The sequence below is a fragment of the Balaenoptera musculus genome, chromosome 15 (genome assembly GCF_009873245.2).
Source record: "Balaenoptera musculus isolate JJ_BM4_2016_0621 chromosome 15, mBalMus1.pri.v3, whole genome shotgun sequence".
In the NCBI taxonomy this organism is placed as follows: Eukaryota; Metazoa; Chordata; class Mammalia; order Artiodactyla; family Balaenopteridae; genus Balaenoptera; species Balaenoptera musculus.
In genome coordinates this window covers 20,923,560-20,945,952 of record NC_045799.1, presented here as the reverse complement: position 1 = coordinate 20,945,952, position 22,393 = coordinate 20,923,560, and the positions used below count along the sequence as shown (strand labels likewise).

Genomic DNA, 22,393 nt, shown 5'->3' with positions numbered 1-22,393 from the left:
GATTCTGCCATGGAGCCCCAAGGCTCTGTCCTGTCCCTACCCTGGTCAGCCTTTTGGGCAGGGACTTAGAGGAGGAGATGGGGGATAGCTGAGGGTACTTCTGCACTTGGTCCAAGACTGAACTAGGACAAGGAGAAGTGAAAAGAGTTGGGCCAGGTTTGAGTCTTGACCCTCCCACGTCCTGGCTGTGTGACCTCAGACAAGTGACTGAACCTGTCTGAGTCTTTGTTTCCCTTGCGTGAGATGGGGCCAATAATACTGAACCAAGACGACTATTATGAGGATTATATCAAATGATGAGTGTAAAGGGCTTAGATCAAGCCTGGCTCTAAGCAGATGCCTGGGAAGCAGTGCTGCCGCCATTAATGTTGTATTTTCTATTTGACATCTGTGCCCAAGTGCCCGCCTACTGGTTCAACAGAGTGGGAAGCTGGGGGAAGTCTGCTGGCACAGCTCTCCTGGGATTTTGGCCCCTTCCCACCTGGGGCCCCTGAGATCCTGGAGATGCTATCCTCGCTGGGCTGCATTGCAGTCGGGCTGTGGATGTTGGGGTGCATAGTGGGGTGGGAGTGAGAGGCTGGATGGTAGAGGCAGCAGACCAACCCTCTGCGCACATACCTGGCCCTCACCCTGGCCCTCTCTCTGCAGTGGGGCCGACTTGCTTGCCGTCAACTCTGATGGGAACATGCCCTATGACCTCTGCGAGGATGAGCCCACCCTGGATGTCATCGAGACGTGCATGGCGTACCAGGGTAAGGGCGGGGCCGCCTGCCGTGAAGTGGGCTTAGTGCGGGGCTGCGGCTCTCTCACATCAGTGCAGGTGAACGAGTTACCTAGCAATGTGCCCACCGCCTGCTCAGTGCTCAGGAACTGGGATGGGGTCCCACGATGGTTGTTCCCCGTGTGACGGGCAAGATGCGGACACAGAACAACCCTGGAAAACGTGCTGTGCACAAGGGGGGCGTTGCTCTCATCTGTGTCAACCACACACACGGGTGGCCTCAGCTGGCCGGGTCTCTTCGTCAGCTGTGACGATTTCAATTCCATAAACATTCACAATAAAGATATATTCCCATTTGGGAAAAATAATACAAAGTCAAGAACATTCGCGGCTGCCTGCTCTGTGCCAGGCACCACGCGGGCTGCCAGGGACCCTAGATAAACAAGATGTGGGCTGTTCTCAGCTGACAAGTGAGCTTCAGAGAGGAAATGAACGCAGCAATCAGAGAGATCTGCCCACACCTGCCACCCCAGTGCGTACCCCTGAAGGACCTCCTCTTTAGAAATAAATCTCAAATCCAGACCCTGGACTGCAGTCCAAAGTCCTGCGCGGGCTCTGCGCTTGTGTTTCCTCCCAGATGGCTGCGGGAACTGCCCTTTTGGCCTGCCCATTCCCTGGCCCTGGCACTTTCCTTGTTCACCTGCAGAACTTCCTAACAATTTTTGTGCCAGTCTGGTGAATCTATGGACCCTTCTCAGAATAATATTTTTAAATGCAGTTATCAAAGCCATAGGATTATAAAGGAAACCACTTCTATTAAAGTAGAGCTTCCGAAATATTTTTAAATGTGTGAAATAGAAACGTTATTGATTCATGAAACAATAAGATAACATGATATGAAAACAGCTACAGTTTCTGTTGGTGACAAAGTCACAGGCACTGCCAATTCTACTGTGAATTTGGCGTACGTTCTAATGGAAGGAAATGCTACATTTCATTTAAACGTTAATGAAAATAAACAGGTCATTCTTTTTCTCCTTTCAAGTTTATAGACCTCCCCTGAATTCTATCCAAGAACGCTTGATCTCATGGACCTTTTTTTCAGAGTAAATCACTCTCTCCTTAAATACCATTAGCAGCTGCTAGTAACACTTAAATTTTTAGCCAGAGATTCAGGCTTGAAAATGTGCTTCTGTGTCCCTCAATCTCGAGGGACACATTTATTCAGCTCTCCATTCAGAAGTTATATGTTCAGTAATTCAGTCATTGCCGTAATAAAGATTCATTGAGCATCGTGCCTGGTGCTGCAAACACAGCTGTAGACAAAATAGAAGAAATTAACAGAGACCTGGTCAAATAGAGTGGTCAGGGGAGGCCAGCTGAGGAGGTGGTCCAGGCTGGACCTAAAGGATGAGATGGAGCCAGGTATTTGAGCAGTTGGAGGCAGGTAGGTGGATGGTAGGGGTAGAAGAACTGTGTGTGTAACAGTAATCAATATCACTACAATGCCGACTGGGTACCAGGCAGGAATGGACCTTGTTTGTGGCCCAGCACGTGGTGTTTGTATTCACTGGGCCTGGGAGAAATGATCTCTGAGCATATCTATCTACCCCCTTGACTGGCAGACCCTGGGGGACAGGAGCCATGCCTCCCCAATCTGCCCCCCCTCCCCTCCCCCTGGGGTTCTCTGCCTGGGAATGCTGACTCAATCCCCCCTTCCTCACTGCAGGCATCACCCAAGAGAAAATCAATGAGAAGCGGGCAGCTCCTGAGCAGCAGATGATTTCGGACATTCACTGTATGATTGCAGCCGGCCAGGACCTTGACTGGATAGATGCCCAGGGTGCCACACTGGTGAGGAGAGGGGCCAGGCTGGATTGGGCTGGGGGGTCAGGACCAGAACCCAGACCAGCTAGAACTGAACTGGGCCAGTGCCGGTGGAGGCCAAGCCTATACAGTTGGGGCCTCTCCATGGCTTTGGACCTCCCCCACCTCTTGGGGCCAGGGGTGCCCCTGGAATGTGGGAAGTTAGTAGAGCGGGGCTCAGCCGCTTTGAGAAGCTGGGGCTGGGAGTCGGGAGCCCTGGGTGGGAGGCTTGGCTCTGCCATTCGCCTCTTCTGTCTCTAAGTTTCTCCTTTACCTCAAGCTCCAGGTGTCCATCCTGAGTTCATTATTTCCGCCTCCTCCTGTGATGTCTCCCGCTTAAGGACTGGTGCCATGTTCATCTGTTCACCCAGGCCATCTTGCTTTGCCCTGTTCATTCCCCTGCCTTAGTGTCCCCTCTCCCACTCCAGTGCTTTGCCTCGTTGGCTGTCCCTGATGTTACTGCAACAGCCTCTCCTCTGGGTTCCCTGACTTCAGAGCCCAGACACCCCCAGGCACCCATTCATCACTGGTTCACCCATCCGTCCATCGGTTCGCCCACCCATCCACGTCCTCTATGCCGCATGCGGTACTAGACCCTGGAGATGGAGAACAATGGAAGCTTCTCTCTCTCTCTAATCTGCCTCGTTAGCTCCACTCACCCTTTCAGCTCAAGTGTCAGTGACTTGGGAAACCTTCTTGATCTTTCTTCATAGGCTTTCATAGCATGATACAGCTCAGTATTGCGGAAGGCCTGCTTCTGCAGCCTCTAAACTGAAAATTGGAGCATGGCCTTGGAAGCCCACCCCACCACCCCCAACCGTGCCCATGGCTGGACCCTGCCCTAGGCTTGTGGTCTGTGTGATTGTGAGCACTCAGGGCTTTCAGAATCTTCAGCTCACCAGGTAGAGCTCAGCAGTACCAAGTTCCCTCACCATCCCTCAGGCCTGACCTGGTGGCCCAGGTGTGACAACTGGGCTTCTCCTACCTGTTCCTGAGCCCTACCCTCTGCCTCATGCCCTTTTCTTTTTTTTTTAATTAAAGTTTTTTTAATTTTAAAATTAATTAATTATTTATTTATTTTATAGTTGATTTACAATATTATATTAGTTTTGGGCGTATAACATAGTGATTCAATATTTTTATAGATTATACTCCATTTAAAGTTCTGAGAAAACAATAGCCAATATTCCCTGTATTGTACAATATATCTTTGTTGCTTATTTATTTTATACATAATAGTTTGTATCTCCCAGTCCTCTACCCCATCTTGCCCCTCCCCCGTCCCTCTCTATATCTGTGAGTCTGTTTCTGTTTTGTTACATACATTCATTTGTTTTATTTTTTAGATTCCACATATAAGTGATAACATATTTGTCTTTCTCTGTCTGACTTATGTCACTTAAGCATAATACCCTCTAGGTCCATCCACGTTGCTGCAAATGGCAGAATTTCATTCTTTTTTATGGCTGAGTAATATTCCATTGTCTCTATATACCACACCTTCTTTATTCATTCATCTTTGATGGACACTTAGGTTGCTTCCATATCTTGGCAATTGTAAATAATGCTGCTATGAACACTGGAGTGCATGGATCTTTTCAAATTAGTGTTTTCATTTTCTTTAGATATATACCCAGCAGTGGAATTGCTGTATCATATGGTAGTTCTATCTTTAGGTTTATGTACCTCATGCCCTTTTCTATGAACAAGGTCCCTGCTCAGATCACCTGCTCAGCCCAGAACTCAAGGATAGAGTCAGGTAGTTGGATTGAACACTGCTGCATGAACGCTGTATGAAATCATGGCCAGGCTGTATCAGGGAGTTGCCCACCATAGCTGGAGCTCCTCTGGGTCTGTGGCTCAGCCCTCTAGATACAGGGGTCTGCTCCGCTTGGGCTAGCCTCATAGTGGCTCACCCACATGGGCCGGGCACATACTAGGTCTCAGGTCTTCCCAGTAGAGTGGGGAGATGAATAGTACCTTCCTTAAGCATTGTTGGGAGGACTAAATGAGATTCTGCATGTAGGCGCTCAGCACAGAGTCTGTAAACTCTCAATAGATGCTAATGATTAACGCATTATTATTATTAACATTATCACTCTACTGTATATAAAATAGATAAACAACAAGGATCTACTGTATAGCACAGGGAACTATATTCAATATCTTGTAATAACCTATAATGGAGAAGAATCTGAAAAAGAATATATATATATATATATATATATATATATATGTATGTATAATTGAATGACTTTGCTGTACACCTGAAGCATTGTAAATCAACTGTACTTTAATAAAACAAAAAACCACCAATATTGCTCTCCCAGTCATACCTTTTTATTCCTAGCCATGTATGTGACCCCACAGCTTGTAATGTCTGGCTGGCCAGCTGTGTGTCATTCTCAACCACTGGCAAGCAGCAGATATTTATAAATCAGATAATGATACCAACTTTCACGTGTGCCTCTACCAGATCACACCCTGAGTTTTTTCTACAAATTAAAAAATAAAGGAAAACCTCCATTTGCCAGAACCTTGCAGCACCCTGACCCCAGGATGATGCAGCATCTGGCCATCAGGGCTCTGTTCTGAAGGCCATGCTTTCCCCATCCCACTGGCTGGGGCTCTGTTGCCCCAGACCTTGGCCCCCCTGGAGAGCACTCTGATTTCCTCCCAGCCTGGCTTCTGCTGGCCTCCTTGGGCTCTCACCTGTCTCCCACCTTGGCTGGGCATTTGGTTTCTCTTTGCCTCGTCTCCTTCTCGCTCCTCCATCCATTCCCACAGTGCATCTTGTCATCACTTATGGCTCTCTAAGGATGTTCATCACTTACTGAGGGTTTGTTACGTGCTAAGTACTTTATGTGTTTTCTGGGAGATTGGGCAAGAGGACAACTGAGGTCTGCAAGGTGGTATCTATCACCAGAGACCTTAAATGGTGCCAGGTAGGAGAGATGGGGCCTCAACATGAGCTTTCCCTTATTGGATGTATTGGGTATCTATTGCTGCATAACATACTAACACAACATGTAGCATCTCAAAACAACAATAAATATTTATTATCTCACATCGTTTCTGTAGGTCAGGGAACTGGGAGCAGCTTAGTTGGGTGGCCCTGGCATGGAGTCTCTCATGAGGTTACAGTCAAGATGTCAACCAGGGCTGCAGTCATCTGAAGGCTTGACCGGGGCTGGAGGACTCACTTCCAAAATGGTGCACTCACATGGCTGCAAGTTAGCATTGGCTGTCGTCAGAAGGCCTCAGTTTCTCATCTCTTAGGCTCTCTCCTTAGGGCTGCTTAAGGGTCCTCACAACATGATGGCTGCCTCCCTCTAGAGTGACTGATGCAAGAGAGCCTAAGGTGGAAGCAGCAATGACTTTTATAACCTCAGAAATCACACACCACCACTTCACCACATCCTATTTGTTAGAAGTGAGTCACTTGTTCTGGCCCACATTCAAGAAGGGAGGCATTAAGCTTCATCTTTTTTTTTTTTTTTAATTTTTAAAATTTTATTTTTGGCTGCACTGCATGGCTTGCGGGATCTTAGTTCCCCGACCAGGGATTGAACCCAGGCCCTTGGCAGTGAAAGCGCAGAGTCCTAACCACTGGACCACAGGGAATTCCCTAAGCTTCATCTTTTAAAGAGAGATGTGTCAAAGAATTTGTAGACATACTTTAAAACCACCCTATTGGACCTCTGAGTCCCCTTCTACAGAGCTCAATGCAGAGTAGGGACTCAGTAAATTCTGTTGCCTTAACTATAGGGCTTGAAGACAGGGGAGAAAGGCTTGCCTGTCTGCCTTACCTTCTAGTTCCATGTTGCAGACTTACTAATGCTCTGTGGCTGGTATTTCCACCTCATTCTATTCCATTCTGCTGGCCCCAAGTATGATCTGGGACTTGGGTCAGGGAACGGGCTCTCCTGCCTCCAAATGAGGGACCAGCCCCATGGGGAATGCTCACGTCTTTCCTCTCCTTCAGCTGCACATAGCTGGAGCCAATGGATACCTGCGGGCAGCCGAGCTCCTCCTGGACCACGGGGTGCGCGTGGATGTGAAGGACTGGGATGGCTGGGAACCCCTGCACGCGGCCGCCTTCTGGGGACAGGTAGTTGTCACCCACAGGGCTGTGAAGGAGGCCAGCACAGGGTCAACCTGCTGTCCTTTGGGCTGGAAGTTGGTTCAAAACAACACAAGACCCACTTAGGGTGTTGGCTACGGCTAGTATGTGGGATATAAAAAGACCTAGGGAGTTTGCAAAAATGATTGACGAGTTGTTTCCTAACAAGACGACAATCCAATTTGCTAGAAAATTCCCCACATTTCTGCCTTGAATAGTTTCTCCATTTGTTTCCCAGATAGAAATCTGTGTGACTTTCACCATTCCTCTTTAAACACCTGACAGCTCTGGAGTTATAGCTGACTCCTTCTTCTGTCCCTTTGTATGGCCCAGACATGCTGGAGGAGGTGTCAAGCCAATTGCATTTGCCGGGATTCCTGGCTTTAGGGGGCAGAGCCTTCCCTGGGAGTCAACTTTGCCCCGCCATTCTTTGGATCACATCCTAAGAAGCTTTGAACACTCTTTCCACCTCCTAGGCTTTCTGAGCCCTGGGCAGGGGGCAACCTGGGCTTCTTCCTGTGTTTCAGATGCAGATGGCAGAGCTATTGGTGTCCCATGGGGCCAGTCTCAGTGCTAGGACGTCCATGGATGAGATGCCAATAGGTAAGTTCAGGGCAACACTTGGTGCATACATAAGCATTCATCGATTTTTTGATGAATAGAGGATAAATGGTTAAATATATGGTTGGATAGATGGTGGGTTGGTGTGTGGATGGATAGTTGGATGAATGAATGAATTAATGGGTGGTAGATTGAGGGATGGATGGATGGATGGATGGATAAGTGGATGAATGTATGTATGAATGAATAAGAGGGTGGGTGGTTAGAGGATGAGTCTATGGATGGATGACTGCTTCAGCGAATAGGTAGATGGCTGAATTAAAGGATGAAGTGGATTGAGTGGGTAGGGATGTATGATTTCAGTATCTTTTCATAAGTTCTTGCTTGGGCTACATGGGGTACCTGCTTGTTTCTCTTGATACTTTTTGTGGAGAATTAATGACTCCTCTTGGAAGCTATCAGAGGTGTCTGAATCCTTCAGTCATAACTGGGAATTGGGACTGTACATGGGACGTGAGTTTCCTCTTCTTACACTCCTCTAAGGATTGAGTCGTAGCCCAGGAAATAAGGCTGGCACTGTTTTCTCCCCTCCTCCCATGTCCCAAAAGATGCTGGGAGTTTTCAGTGGGTTGGCGTGGCAGCTCCTCTGGTCTGGAGGGCCCTCAGGGGCCACAGCCCCCTGCACTATCCCCCACCATGGGCTCCTTTGCCCCTTCAGACCTGTGTGAAGAGGAAGAGTTCAAGGTACTGCTGTTGGAGCTGAAACACAAGCACGACGTGATCATGAAGTCGCAGCTGAGGCACAAGTCATCCTTGAGCAGGAGGACATCCAGTGCGGGCAGCCGCGGGTGAGTCAGGGGCAGGGCAGCTGGGGCGCCCGAGGATGCTCCCACCCATGGCGCCTGGATGCAACCTCTCAGCATCCCCCCCCCCCAACTCCCCTTAGGAAGGTGGTGCGTCGAGCCAGCCTGTCGGACAGAACCAACCTGTACAGGAAGGAGTATGAGGGAGAGGCCATACTATGGCAGCAGAGGAGCGCAGCCGAGGATCAGCGGACCTCCACCTACAATGGGGACATCAGGGAGACCAGGACAGACCAAGAGAATAAGGACCCGGTGAGTGCCTGCCTCCTGCCCGGCCCCCGTCTTGGTCGCTGCCATGGGAGGGGGACAGGGCCCCAGCCTGGTGTTGCTTCTTCATCTCAGAGCCTTCAGAGGGAGGTCAGCTGGCCAGTGCCCTTAAACCAGCTGGATCCTGTCTGATGTGGGCAGCTACCGTGGTTAATGGTGCAAGCGTAGGGTGTGTTCGTGTCAGAGCTGGGAGACTTGCACACAGTAGGGACTCATAATTGCCAGGGAGTGAGGGATCACCATGTGCCTGCTTGGGCTCCAGCAGAAGAGAGCTTTAGTTCTGGGCTTCCCAGAAGAGAGCTTTGGTAAGGCAGCCACCCTGGGAGAGAGGGCACTACAACTTCTTCGGGGGAAACATAACAAGATGTTGAGAATTGTGTTGAGACATCAGGTTGGAAGAAAATTTTTGAAAAATAGTAAGGGGCTGGCAGGACGTCTAGGAAGCCGGCTCCAGGAGGAGCCAATGGTCTGGGCATTAAACCACTTTCCTAAGAGGATGCTGTATTAGTTTCTGAGAGCTGCTGTAACGAACTACTGCAAACTTGGTGGCTTGAAGCAACAGAAATGTATTCTCTCCCAGTTCTGGAGGCCAGAAGTCTAAAAATAAAGGTGTCAACAGGGTTGGCTCCTTCTGGGGTCTCAGAAGGGAAATCTGTTCCACGCCTCTCTCCTAGCTTTTGACGGCTCAGGCATTCCTTGGCTTTTTGCTAGCAGGCCTCCAGTCACTGCCTCTGTCTTCACATGGCCTTCCTTGTATATGTGTGTGTATCTCTGTTTTCTCTTAGAAAGATACCAGTCATTGGATTAGGGCCCACCCTCATCCAGTATGACCTCATCTTTTTTTTTTTTTTCCCTAACATCTTTATTGGAGTATAATTGCTTTACAATGTTGTGTTAGTTTCTGCTGTATAACAAAGTGAATCAGCTATACATATACATATATCCCCATATCTCCTCCCTCTTGCGTCTCCCTCCCACCCTCCCTATCCCACCCCTCTAGGTCTCATCCAATGTGACCTCATCTTAATTTAACTGATTACACCTGCAAAGACCCTACTTCCAAATAAGGTTACACTCAGAGATGTGGGGTGGGTATGAGTTTTGAGGGGACACTGTTCGACTCAGTACCGATACACTCAGGTCCATGCATGGCTGCAGCCTTGCTGCGAGGAGTGAGCAGGTTTGGGACCAGAGCAGAATTGCTGGGGACAAGAAGGAAGAGGCTGACCATACCAGTAGGGGTCTGCCTTTGTGGTTCTTCCATTACACGATGAGCGGCTGAAAACATTTCTAGCAAGTGTTGCTTTGGAGGGATGCAAAACGTCTCAGTGGGACGCTGCTTCCCTGCGTGAACAGGGAGGTCACATGAGGGCTTGTCTTGCCAGCTGGAGAGAAGGCACCTACTCAAGAGAATCCCCATCAAAGCACTGGCTGGGATGGAGCCGGCACACGTGGAGCTTTTGTCTTCCCTCTTCCCTAAGCTTGGGGGTTGGGAGAGAAAAGAGTTGTAGATCAAAATCGAATCACATTTCAAATGCCTCCCAGCTATGCTTTAATTATTTTTTCTTTGTGATTGATGTGTAACTTGTGTAAAGTACACAACTCTTAAATGAATTTTTCAATAAACTTACAAACGCATACCTTCCGATGAAAGTATAGAGCATTTTTGTCGTCCCAGAAGGCTCCCATGTTCCCTTTTCCAAGGACTTCTCCCGCCCCAAAGGTAGCCACTATTTAACTTGGAGCACTAAAGATTAGTTTTGCAGCTGCATCTGCATATGAATGGACCCAGGCAGTCTATGGTCCTTTGTGTTTGGTTTTTTTGTGTCTCCGAGATTCCACCGCGTGGTGGCATTCAGCAGCAGTTCATTCTTTTTCATTGCTCCGTAAATTCTGTTATTTACATATTCTACAATTTATGTGCCCATTCGTCCGTTGGTGGACATTTGGGTTGTTTCCAGCTAGGGCTATTTTGAATAAAGCTGCTCCAAACATCCTTGTATGTGTCTTTTGGTGGACACAAGCACTGTTTTCTGTAGGGTATTTACCCAGGAATGCGGTATGAGTCACGGAGTAGGCTATATGTACCTTTCATAGATCCTGCCAAGCAGTTTTCCAAAGCAGTTGTACCTGTCTGCTCTCCCTTCAGCAGTGAATGCGCCTTTCTTGCCTACTGTTGGTATAGTGAGTTCTTTTCGTGTGAGCCATCCTGGTGGGGTTGCTGTGTAGCTCAAATTTTTAATTTGTTTTTCCCTGATGGTGGATGATGTTGAATCTTTTCTTGTGCTTATTGGCCAACTGGTTATCACTTTGTGCTTCATCTGTTCTTTAGCCCTTTTTTGATGGGTTGTTTATCTTTTCCTTATTGATTCCTAGGAGAGACTGAGATTCTTAAAGAAACCCTCAGGGAAGCAACCGCCCCTCCTTCTCCACACCTGCTTCTTTCCTTGTGTTTATTTAGATCTCACAGGCCCCAGGATTCTCTCAGAAGTGCTCATTGATGTAGAGTTTCATTAACCATTAGCCCTGTAGGGAATAAGGTGGGGGGATATGGATGCTGGAGACCAGCCTGAGTTAAGCCTGAGTTTGTTGTTGTTGTTGTTAATTTCTGGGGATTCCTCATCAAGGCTCCGGTTTGTTTGGGGTTGAGTGAAGGCAATTAGATGGGCCACTTGGCCTCAGGGGCTGGGGTTTCAGACCGGGGAGGAGAAGAGAGGGTACAGAGATGGCATAGCCAGAAGCAGGCAGTCCTCTCCCAGGTGCTCAGAAGTCCTGTCCCAGGGAAACTGTCAGGGTCCAGGGTCCCTGTCCCAGCCCCAGAGGGAACAAGGAGATCACAGGATACAGCTACAAAGCTCAAAGCTCCTTCCTTTTTTGTTCCTACTACCTTTCAAGGTCTTAGGTGCTGTCAAGGACGTGATAGTCTATAAGGTAGGGATTCTCAAAGTGTGGTCCCTGGACCAGCAGTGTCAGTGTCACCTGGGAACTTGTTAGAAATGCACATTCTCAGGCCCCACCCCAGATGTACGAAATCATAATCCCTGGGGCTGGGGCCCAGCACTCTGTGTTTTAACCAGCCCTCCAGAGGATTATGATGCATGCACGAATTTGAGAACCACTGATCTAAGGGTGTATTTTCTCAGCCTGACTCCCAAGTCAGGTTGCTGCCAAGGCTCTGTGCTGTTAACCCCCAGGGCTGGCTTGGGTACATAGTTTTGGCAGAGCTGATTCACTGATAGCAGGCACAGCAGTGATAAGACAACCCCGTCTCTTCAACCAGTGGTTCACAATCTTAACTGTACAAGAAAATCACCTTGGGGTGGTGTTTTGTATTTGTTTTTAAAAAACCTGATGTCCAGGCTGCAGTCCCAACTGATTAAATCAGAATCTCCAGGCTTGGGACTCAGGCATTGTATTAATTAATTAATTAATTAATTAATCTATTTATCTTTGGTTGCATTGGGTCTTCATTGTTGCGCGCAGGCTTTCTCTAGTGGCGGCAAGCGGGGGCTACTCTTGGCTGCGGTGCGTGGGCTTCTCATTGCGGTGGCTTCTCTTGTTGTGGAGCATGAGTGCACGGGCTTCAGTAGTTGTGGCACGCGGGCTCAGTAGTTGTGGCTCGCGGGCTCTAGAGCGCAGGCTCAGTAGCTGTGGCGCACGGGCTTAGTTGCTCCCTGGCACGTGGGATCTTCCTGAACCAGAGATTGAACGCTTGTCCCCTGCATTGGCAGGCGGATTCTTAACCACTGCGCCACCAGGGAAGTCCCTATTTATCCATTTAATGAATGGACTTTATGTATTTATTTATTTTTTGAGTAGTTTTAGATTTACAGAAAAATAAGTGGGGGGGACTTCCTTGGTGGTCCAATGGTTAAGACTCCACGCTTCCACTGCAGGGGTATGGGTTTGATTCCTGGTCGGGTAACTAAGATCCCACACGCTGCGATGCAGCCAAAAAAAGAATAAGAAAAATAAGTGGGAAGTACAGACAGTTCCAATATACCCTCGTTATCATGCCCCCCTGTTTCCACTATTATTAACCTCTTGCTTTAGTGTAGTATACACGTTATCATTGATGAGCCAGTATTGATACATTATATTAACTAAAGTCCATAGTTTCCATTAGGGTTCACTTTTCTGGTTGTACGTTCTATGGATTTTAACAAATATATAATGTCATGTGTCCATTATTAAAGTGTCATACAGAATATTTTCATTGCCCTAAAAATCCCTGATGGTCCCTATTCATCCCTTCCCAACCCCAGGCAATCACTGATCTTTTTACCGTCTCCAAAGTTTTGCCTTTTCCAAAATCATACAGTATGTTGATTGAATCACACAGTATGTTGCTTTTCAGATCGGCATTGTATAAGTGTTTAAAATCTCCGAGATGATTCCAATATGCACTCAAGGCTGAGAACGAGTGTCTTCCATCCCTGCTACTCAAATTATTTGCAGGAACTTGTTAGAAATGCGGAAATTTGGGTCCCAACCCAGACCTAGTGAATCAGAATATACATTTTAACAAAAGCCCCAGGTGACTCATATGCACATGAAAGTATGAGAAGCACTGATTTAGACCATCAAGAATCTGCATCCCCCCATCCCGCGTATGTCATCAGTTTGCCTGCATAGTTCAGAAGAAGCCACTGAATAAACAGAAGAAACACACACATAAATGGAAACTTTCTATGGGAAGCGTCCCTCTCCTTACCATATTTTAATCTAATTATATATTTCTTGGAGATCTTTCCAAGAAATCAGATTCTTGGAATCACAAGTCAGCACATAGAGACTTCCTTCATTTTTTCCTACCAGCTCCAGAACAGTCTAATACAAGTACTTGCCATAATTTCCCACCTGCCTAATGATGGTTTCCATGCTCCCCTGAGGGAATCTATCTGTGAAGCAAAGTCCTAGAAATGGGCTTGCTTGTGCAAAGTATATATTTTTCTTAAAACAAAAAAAAATTTTTTTTTGGTGGATGGTGTGACATTGTCCTCCAAAGAAGTTGTGGCAGTTGACACTCCTGTGTACTTTGCACACCCTTGCAAGCACTGAATAATAACAAACTTTAAAAATATTTGTCGGGAATTCTCTGGCAGTCCAGTGGTTAGGACTCTGCGCTTTCACTGCCGAAGGCCCGGGTTTGATCCCTGGTCAGGGAACTGAGATTCCACAAGCCACTCAGTGCACTTCCCCGCCAACCAAAAAAAAAAAATTTGTTGGGACTTCCATGATGGTCCAGTGGTTAAGAATCCACCTTCCAATGCAGGGGACAGAGGTTCGATCCCTGGTCAGGATCCGGGCAACTAAGCCCGCACGCCACAACTACTGAGCCCGCATACTGCAACTAAGACCCAACGCAGCCAAAAATAAATAATAAATAAATATATTTTTTAAATTTGTCAATGTGCTGGGTAAAAATGATATTTTGTTGTTTAAATTTTTATGTCATTAACTATTTGTGAGATTGAATATTTTTCCTATATTTATATGCTATATAGATCTACATTTTGCTGTGATCTGCATATTAATGTCCTTTGCCTGTGTTTTCTGTTGGGTAGTTGGGCTTTTTCAAATGGACTTTTAAGAGCTCTTTATACATTTGGAAATTAGTCCCTTTTCTCTCTTATAGGTTGTAAATATATTTCTAGTTTTTCATGTGTCTTTTGACTTTGTGATTTTTGCTATGCTTTATATTTTTGTCACTGTCAGATGAATCTACCTTTTAGTCATAGTTTCTAGGCTGCAGCTACTTTTAAAGCCCTTATTACCCAGGGATTTCTGGGTATAAAAGATCTCTGGGTAAGAGCCTCTTCCATTTGTAGTGGAGATCTACCAGGGGATAAGAGGAAGGATTACAAGTGACCAAAAACCCAACTAAAATCGACTTATACAAAAAAGAGATGCATTGGCTTATGTAACTGGGAACCCACCTCTGAACCAATTCCTGTAGTGAGTTTATTGATTGGCCAGGCCTGGGGTCATGGTCTTTCGCCGGGAGCAAAGATGGGAGTTGGTCAACTCTATCAAAACCCATAGATTGGTGAGTTCCCCAAAGGAAAATAGAGGTCTTATTACCCAGGTAGGGAAAACGGATGAGGACAGGCCCAAACAATCATGCTTTCAGCAGAGGCGCAAGTGGGGTATGGGTTCAGATCTTCCAGCCAGCTGGTAACGTTGTCCTTCTCACCCTCAAGAACCCCAGGCTGGAGAAGCCCGTGCTGCTCTCCGAGTTTCCTACCAAGATCCCACGAAGTGAAATGGACGTGCCTGTTGAGAACGGTCTCCGGGCTCCGGTCAGCACCTACCAGTATGCGCTGTCCAACGGGGACGTCTGGAAAGTGCATGAGGTGCCGGACTACAACATGGCCTATGGCAACCCTGGCATGGCCGATGCCACCCCGCCCTGGAGTGGCTACAAGGAACAGAGCCCCCAGACGCTTCTGGAGCTGAAGCGGCAACGGGCCGCAGCCAAGCTGCTCAGCCACCCCTTCCTGAGCACCCATCTGGGTAGCGGCATGGCCAGGACGGGTGAGGGCAGCAGTGAAGGCAAGGCCCCCTTGATCGGAGGCAGAACTTCCCCGTACAGCAGCAATGGGACCTCGGTGTATTACACAGTCACCAGTGGAGACCCCCCACTCTTGAAGTTCAAGGCCCCCATGGAGGAGATGGAGGAGAAGGTCCACGGCTGCTGCCGCATCTCCTAGACCCTGAGGGATGGAGGAGAGGGATGCTTTGGGGAGAGGGTCCCTGGAATCCAGGCCAGCCCAGCAGCCCTGGCTGGGGAGGCTTCCGAGGGCAGCTGGGGGGAGGTGGGCTCTGCTTTCCAGAGGAAGGCTAACCTCACCTCTCAGCCAGCTGCCCATAGCACCACCACTTCCCACCGTTCTGCTTCTTGCCGCATTGTCTGCCATCAAAAAACAAGGCCCATAGTGGCTTCCTGACTCATCCTGCTGTCAGATTTCGGGAGGGCGGGCTGGGATTCCAGTTCTGTTGTTGGTAAAGGCTTCTCTGGACCAGTACTCACATGTGACATATCAATACACACACACACACGCACACACAATCAACATGTGTAGGGATGACACAGCTGGGCTCATGGGAAGCAGGTGGGACTGAGAATTTGTGGGCTCTTCCCAAGAGGATTAAAGTTAAGACTCAGAGTTTTGTCGCCACTGCCAACATGGCTTTAGCAGGGGAGGAGGCCTGCTAAGCTGATACCTGTCATCCTGCCCAGAGCCCTACCAGGGTTTGGTATCGTCATCCACATCCGGCAGGAGCAGGAGGTCCTCTCTGCGTCCAGAGGGAGCTATGCACCCACATGGCGTGGATGAGATGGGCGTAGGCCTGCTCCCCACAGCCTTGCTTGTGCCAAATGCCAGCTGTGTGAGTGCCCAGGGGCCGAGATGGAAAACCTGGCTATTCCAATCCTGGAATAATCCAAATCATATTTTGCTCTTGGATGGAAGCATCAAAAAAATGGAGGGGAGAGAGAACAAAGGTAGCGTTTCCAAAAGTGCATTTGATAAAAGAATTCTTTTAGGCTACAAAGCTCCAGGTTGGGAAGGGGGTCCACTGAATTAGCTTTCTTTCCTGAACAGTATCAAGATCACTAGGTTTTACTGACTGGTGTTGGACAAATGAAGCTAAGCGAGAAACTTCAGTTGGAAGGGCTTTTCCAGGGAGAGAGGCGAGTTCATGTTGTTAATTTCTGCAGACGTCTCTGGTAACCATGACAGAGCCCAGCGCCCTGGCCAACCTTTGTGAATATTAGGCTGATTTCAGTCCACCCTGTCTCAGCCGGCCCTCCTCAGACTAAGCCATCAGAGTGAGCAGTGGGGGTGCTGCTGGGGCCCCTGCCTCTCCCAGAGTGAATGCTCAGCACTCCCAGCCCAGCTTTGCTTTTTCTGGAATGCTTGGTGAGACGGGTTTGCCAGTTGGCCCTTGTGAGTTCCTGTCTGGCTCGGGGGCTCCCATCCTGCTCCTGCCAGAGTGGTGACAGCCCAAGGCTGAAAATCCAAGGTGCACATGGTCCAACACCCTGCACTGCATTCAGGAGAGCGGTGGTGGGGCTGGAGTTGGGTCTTGCCCCAGCTCTACTATTTCATAGCCCCAATCTTTCTGATGCTGGGGAGGGACAGGCTGCCTGCCATCTCTCCACTGCATTCTCTCATGAGCCCCTTTGAAACTGTTGCCCATGAGTTGGGCGCTGTCCACGGGCTCAGCCAAAACCTTCTGGTATAACTAACTAACTGCAGGTTGGTTTCCTGCTCTGTGCACCCTTTACTTGTCTCAAACTACCTCTTTAGAGCTCTGAAGGGGCCCCTGAGGTCCAGATTCTGGAATTTGGGGGACAAATCTGGGTTTCCTTTAACCCTTTTCTTTCTGAGCTTATGAGAAATTCTCACCGAGAGACTCTGGGCCAGAGGCTGGAGCTGGAGGAGCCCCCTTGTGCTACAGTCCTAGTAATGAGGTCGCCTGTCTGTCCCAGTCCTCCACTGTGGCCGCCACGGCTCCCATAGCCCAGAGGCAGAGCTGGATCCCAAGGGCCTTGCTGATGCTTTACCAGGAGCAGGGCAGCTGGGTCAGAGAACAGTGCTCCTGGATGCAGGGAGAGTCACAGCACCAGGCCACTCCCACCCCAGCTCCAGGACAGATCCAGGCCAGGGTGGAAAGGCAGGTCGTGTGCGTGACGCCTGCCACATCCCTGGGGTCTGGGGCTGACTCTCCATCATCTCATCCTATGGCTGGAGCAGGGCAGGGATGATGCAAAACACACATACCTTTTAGGCTTTAAAATAGTGTTCAGATCAGACTGACACTGAAATTCCTCTTGAGCCGACTTGAGCTGCGAGCTGGGAGGTGCTGAGGGAAGACACACGCTCCTAGGAGAGAGCTGTGTTAAGTTTTCAGATCTGTTTGCTCGGGGGCCAGAGACTGAAGGTATTTATTGCCCGCTCTGAGCCCTTCTGGCTATTCCCTCCTTCCTCCTTTGCTTCCTGCCTCCTGGGCCATTCCTCTCCCACCCAGAAGGCTGGGGATCCCAGCTGGTCCCCTAACAGGAGCCAACTGCAGACTCTTGGGCTTTAGCTCATGTTTTCAGTCAGGGATTAAACCATTCCCTTCAAGTACCCGGGGGAACTTTCCCTGTGGGTCTCCTCGGTGTCGAGGGACAAGCTGGGGCCAAGGTCGTTCATTTATTCACTCATGTAGTGTATTGAGTAGCTGTGACTCACCAGGCACTATATTAGGTTCCGGGGATGAAGGAGGAATGAGGGAGTGAGGAGATCGCTCTTTGCATTTCCATCCTTTGAGGACCATGAGCACCAGCAGCCCCATTCAATTCACCTGAGACAGAAAGGCTGCGTCCTAGTCCAGCAACCCTTTGCTTTTCCGCTCCTAGAATCCCTAGAGTATGAATTCCTTTAGCTGGGAAGCTGCTGACATCGCCACCCCGGGATGCCCCTAAATGGAGATGCTGGATCTTGGGTTCCAGGCAGATACCATCCCAAGTCCACCTGGGACTTTCAAGGATAACTGCCTTTAGGCCAGCATCTTTCAGCCACTGTATAATACCAGTTTGAAGTCAGTGTCTAGAAGAACAAGGAGTCTGGAATTTGTTGCCAAACGCATCTCAGGTTCTTAAGCTCATCGTCTCTTCCTCATTTTTGCTCATTTATTACCTAGTCCTCCTGCCCCACCAACGGATATTGGGAGGAAAAGGAGCTTCTCCTTTAATATCGAAAACTTTCCTCAGGAGTCTGCCTCTATTCCTGGCAGGTGTGGATCAAGGAGCAGGGAGAAAGCTGGCAAGGTCGACCAGATGCCCAGCTCCCACTTAGACCCAGGTCTGGTGGCAGTTCCTGGCAGATTAAAGGAGGCTACTTCTAAAGCATGTGCCACATGGCTCCCTGTGAGCTCTCGCCCTTGCTCCCACCTTATGCCCCAAACAACTGAAAATTGGTGGCTATCACCAGAGAGTGAGTTTCTGGCCTGAGAGTAGCTCCAGGAAGTTGAGTGCACCCTAAGCCCAGGTCTTCTGAAGACTTCAGGATGTAATTCTCCATCAAATATGCAGCATTGGTGAAACTGCTCTGTACTGTTTGATCAATTTCAATAGGCTTAGAAAAGTTAACAAAGCTGTGTCCCCTGTCCTACCCACCAGTTTGCTGGCCTTGTAATAACATGAGACCATTTTGGTTGTTGGTGTCAGATATCTTTTGATCTTGAGTTCTCCCTCCCACTTGCTTTCCCAGAGCAGAATACTGGGACACTTTCCAGAAGGGCGCTCCTTACAGGATGCCCAGAAGGACTGTATTTAACTCTTGCTATTGTGGCCTGGGGACAGCCTCCCCTCCCCCAGGGCACATAAGAGCAAAGAGTCATGTGGTCAGTGGGTGACTCCGCAGAAGTGACCGCCTCTGCTAGAAGCTTTCCTTGACAGTCTCTTGTTAGCCAGTTGGCCGGAGGGCCTGCTTCCCATGGGCATTGCAAGTGCCACAGTGCGGGGCCTGGCTCTGTGCAACCAGGAAAAGTCTGCAGACCCACAGCCCTCCGCAATAATTCACCAGACCAGAAGCCACTGATGTACAGAGAACATTTAAGAAAAATGTATTTTATGTGAAAAAAAAAAGTTAAAACTCTGTATACTGTATCAGCAGCTTTGTGTAAAAATGGCAATCAAGAGAGTCTAATATATTTAAAACTTTTTTTAAAAAAAATCCTTGTGGATCTTTGATATTGTATTGAAGTAACTTCCAGGTAGCACCACGCCATGCGGCAGTGGTGAGCCCCGTGTTCGAGACTGTGACTCGACCACATCCCGGAGGGGCGCACCCCTGGAGTTGCTTCCAGCTGCCAAGGCCTGTGACAGAATTCGCTGTTAAGAGTTTTTAATTAAGATTATTAAATTCCTTTTAATAACACCTGTTTAGTGTGGCTGTGGTCATTGCTAGGAGCTTGCTTGAACCCTAATGATTTGAATTCATAAAACGGTAGTGCCCGGGATAAAGGGCAGGGGAGGGTTCCAGGTCCCTGATCCCACCACAGAGGGCTCTCCCAGTTGGCCCCTGAATCAGAGGGAGCTCTGAGGGCTCAGATACAGAGAGGTATCTTTCTAGACTGCAAGAAGGTGAAAGCTGATGAAGTCAAGAAAAGAAGGGTGGTTGAAAATGAGCTTCACTCTGTCAAATGCTTCTTTTGAAATTAACATGGAGCCCTATAATAGCTCATATAACATTTTCCCCCACACTTTCAAATGGTTGTCTGATGACACATTTATATGTAACAGGGCTGCCCTTCTCTTCTGTTCTCTTCTTGGAGTGCACTGACCTGTCCTATCCTCTTCTCCCCACTCCACCCCAGTCCTTCTCCTCATACAGTTTATAGTGGGGAAGCAAAATACTACATACTACTTCACATTATTACAACAATTCAGCAGGTGAGACCGTGGTTATTCTCACTTCTGACCTTAGGCAATAGGGAGATTGACAAACTCTATGGTTGCACAGCCCCAGACAGTGGTCATTGTTTTCATCACATACAGAAGTTTGTTGGTGTCTTGGAAGAGGATGAAAAAGGATGCTGTCTCGGACCCTTCTGGATGCTGGCTGCCAGAGCAGGGACACACAGAAATCTCCACACTTGGGCTTGAAAAATTTCATAAACAGGCTGGGTATGGGGAGAGAGGGGAAGAACAGAAGTATCTTTGTAGCAGCGGACATTCATCCACTTAAAAAAGTATATTGAGGACTTCCCTGGTGGCGCAGTGCTTAAGAATCCGCCTGCCAATGCAGGGGACACAGGTTCGAGCCCTGGTCCGGGAAGATCCCACACGCCACGGAGCAGCTAAGCCCGTGCGCCACAACTACTGAGCCTGTGCTCTAGAGCCCGCGAGCCACAACTACGGAGCCCACATGCCACAGTTACTGAAGCCCGTGTGCCTACAGCCCGTGCTCTGCAACAAGAGAAGCCACTGCAATGACAAGCCCGCGCACCGCAACAAAGAGTAGCCCCTACTCACCGCAACTAGAGAAAGCCCACGCGCAGCAACGAAGACCCAACGCAGCCAAAAATAAAATAAATAAAATAAATAAATTTACTTTAAAAAAGTATATTGATACATGATAATGGTAACGTCCCACATTTACGAAGCACTTTACAGTTGTATATATGTCTTCTCATTTACACAAAGAAAATGAGGCCTGAAAATTGGCTATTAGATTTAACACCGTGGAGCTCATGACAATATTTTTATTTTTTTAAGATTTTTTTTTTGATGTGGACCATTTTTAAAGTCTTTATTGAACTTGTTATAATACTGCTTCTGTTTTTTATGTTTTGGCTTTTTGGCCACGAGGCATGTGGGTTCCTAGCTCCCCGACCAGGGGTCAAACCTGCAACCCCTGCATTGGAAGGCAAAGTCTTAACCACTGGACTGCTAGGGAGGTCCCTCACGATGATCTTGACAAGAGGTTTTGGTTGGCCAGTGTAGGAATCAGCCTGATTGATTGGACAGGATTCAAGACAGAATGGGAGGAAGGCTGGAGATGGCAAGTATAGACAACTTGTTTGAGGCTTTATGCTATAAAAGTGACAGAAATGGGGAGGAAGCTCTAGAGGGATGTAGGGTCATGAGAGTGTTGTTTGCAGGATGAAAAATATTACAGCATGTTTGTATGCTGATAGGAATGAACCAGTAAAGCAGGGAAATTGATGATCCAGGAAAGAGGAGGGAATTGCTGGAGAGACATAGGTTAGTAGTAGGGGGATTGGCAACTACTGCCCAAATGGAAGGACTGGCGTTAGATAGGCTCACACACAGTTCATCCATAGCAACGGAAGGCCCAGTATGTGGGCAGAGATGCAGACAGGTAGGAAGATGTGGTGGGAGCATGTGGAACTATCTTCTCTGACTGCTATTATTTTCTCAGTGAAATAGAAAGCAAACTCTAAGAGTAAGAATGAGAGAGGAAAAGGTAGAGAGAAGTAGGGAAATAGAGTCTAGCAGGCAACCTTAAGGGCCCACTTGAGACCATGAATTTCAGGCACAACTGGTGGGCGTGATTGTGTCTTTCTTTTCCCCTGCACTGTATGACGGCCTGGGTGCAGGAGGAAAGTAGGTGGAGAGTGGGGTTTAACCAGGTTTGGGGTTTTGCCAGGCAAAAAACGAGGAGGCAGGCTTCCCTGGTGGCACAGTGGTTGAGCATCTGCCTGCCAATGCAGGGGACATGGGTTTGAGCCCTGGTCTGGGAAGATCCCACATGCCGCGGAGCAACTAGGCCCGTGAGCCACAACTACTGAGCCTGCGCGTCTGGAGCCTGTGCTCCGCAACAAAGAGAGGCCGCGACAGTGAGAGGCCCGCGCACCGCGATGAAGAGTAGCCCCCGCTCACCGCAACTAGAGACAGCCCTCGCACAGAAACGAAGACCCAACACAGCCAAAAATAAATAATAAATAAATAATAAATAAATTTTTTTAAAAAGTTTAAAAAAACATCTACCGCATCTGGTTCTTTGGGTCATTTAAAAAAACAAAAAACAAAAATAAACGAGGAGGCGAGGGACTTCCCTGGCAGTCCTGTGGTTAAGACTTCGCCTTCCAATGCAGGGGGTGCGGGTTTGATCCCTGGTTGGGGAGCTAATATCCCACATGCCTGGCGGCCAAAAAGCCAAAACATAAAACAGAAGCAATATTGTAACAAATTCAATAAAGACTTTAAAAATGGTCCACATCAAAAAAAAAAAAATCTTAAAAGAAAACGATCAGGGGAGAGAAGAGAAAGCTACCTGAAAGTGTAATCAAAGGAGTGGCTATTATGACGGACCGGTATTTTTGAACGAATGAATGAATGATTTCAATGCTGGGGAGTGGCTGGCCTCACCCAAGCTCTGAGAGACCCGGAGAAGCACGGTCAGTGGGTCAGTGTGCCTCGAGCAGGTCCCAGCCTCTCCTCCCAGTTCACATTCCTGACCTCCCTGGGCCTTG

General features: G+C 48.3%; 1 protein-coding gene across 3 annotated transcripts in view; it reads left to right on the top strand.

The window, feature by feature from the left end:
• PPP1R16B (protein phosphatase 1 regulatory subunit 16B) overlaps positions 1–19,332 on the top strand; it is a 101,473-nt gene extending 82,141 nt beyond the window's left edge. The window contains exons 5-12 of one of the 3 annotated variants that reach the window (XM_036827155.1): positions 649–752; positions 2,451–2,575; positions 6,573–6,698; positions 7,238–7,313; positions 7,990–8,119; positions 8,218–8,386; positions 11,297–11,332; positions 14,605–19,332. In XM_036827155.1, coding sequence (XP_036683050.1) covers positions 649–752; positions 2,451–2,575; positions 6,573–6,698; positions 7,238–7,313; positions 7,990–8,119; positions 8,218–8,386; positions 11,297–11,332; positions 14,605–15,114 — 1,276 coding nt within the window. In that variant the 3' untranslated portion in view covers positions 15,115–19,332. The remainder of the gene's footprint in view (positions 1–648; positions 753–2,450; positions 2,576–6,572; positions 6,699–7,237; positions 7,314–7,989; positions 8,120–8,217; positions 8,387–11,296; positions 11,333–14,604) is intronic. The other 2 variants (XM_036827156.1, XM_036827157.1) reach the window with 2 other exon arrangements.
• The last annotated feature ends 3,061 nt before the right edge of the window (positions 19,333–22,393 follow it).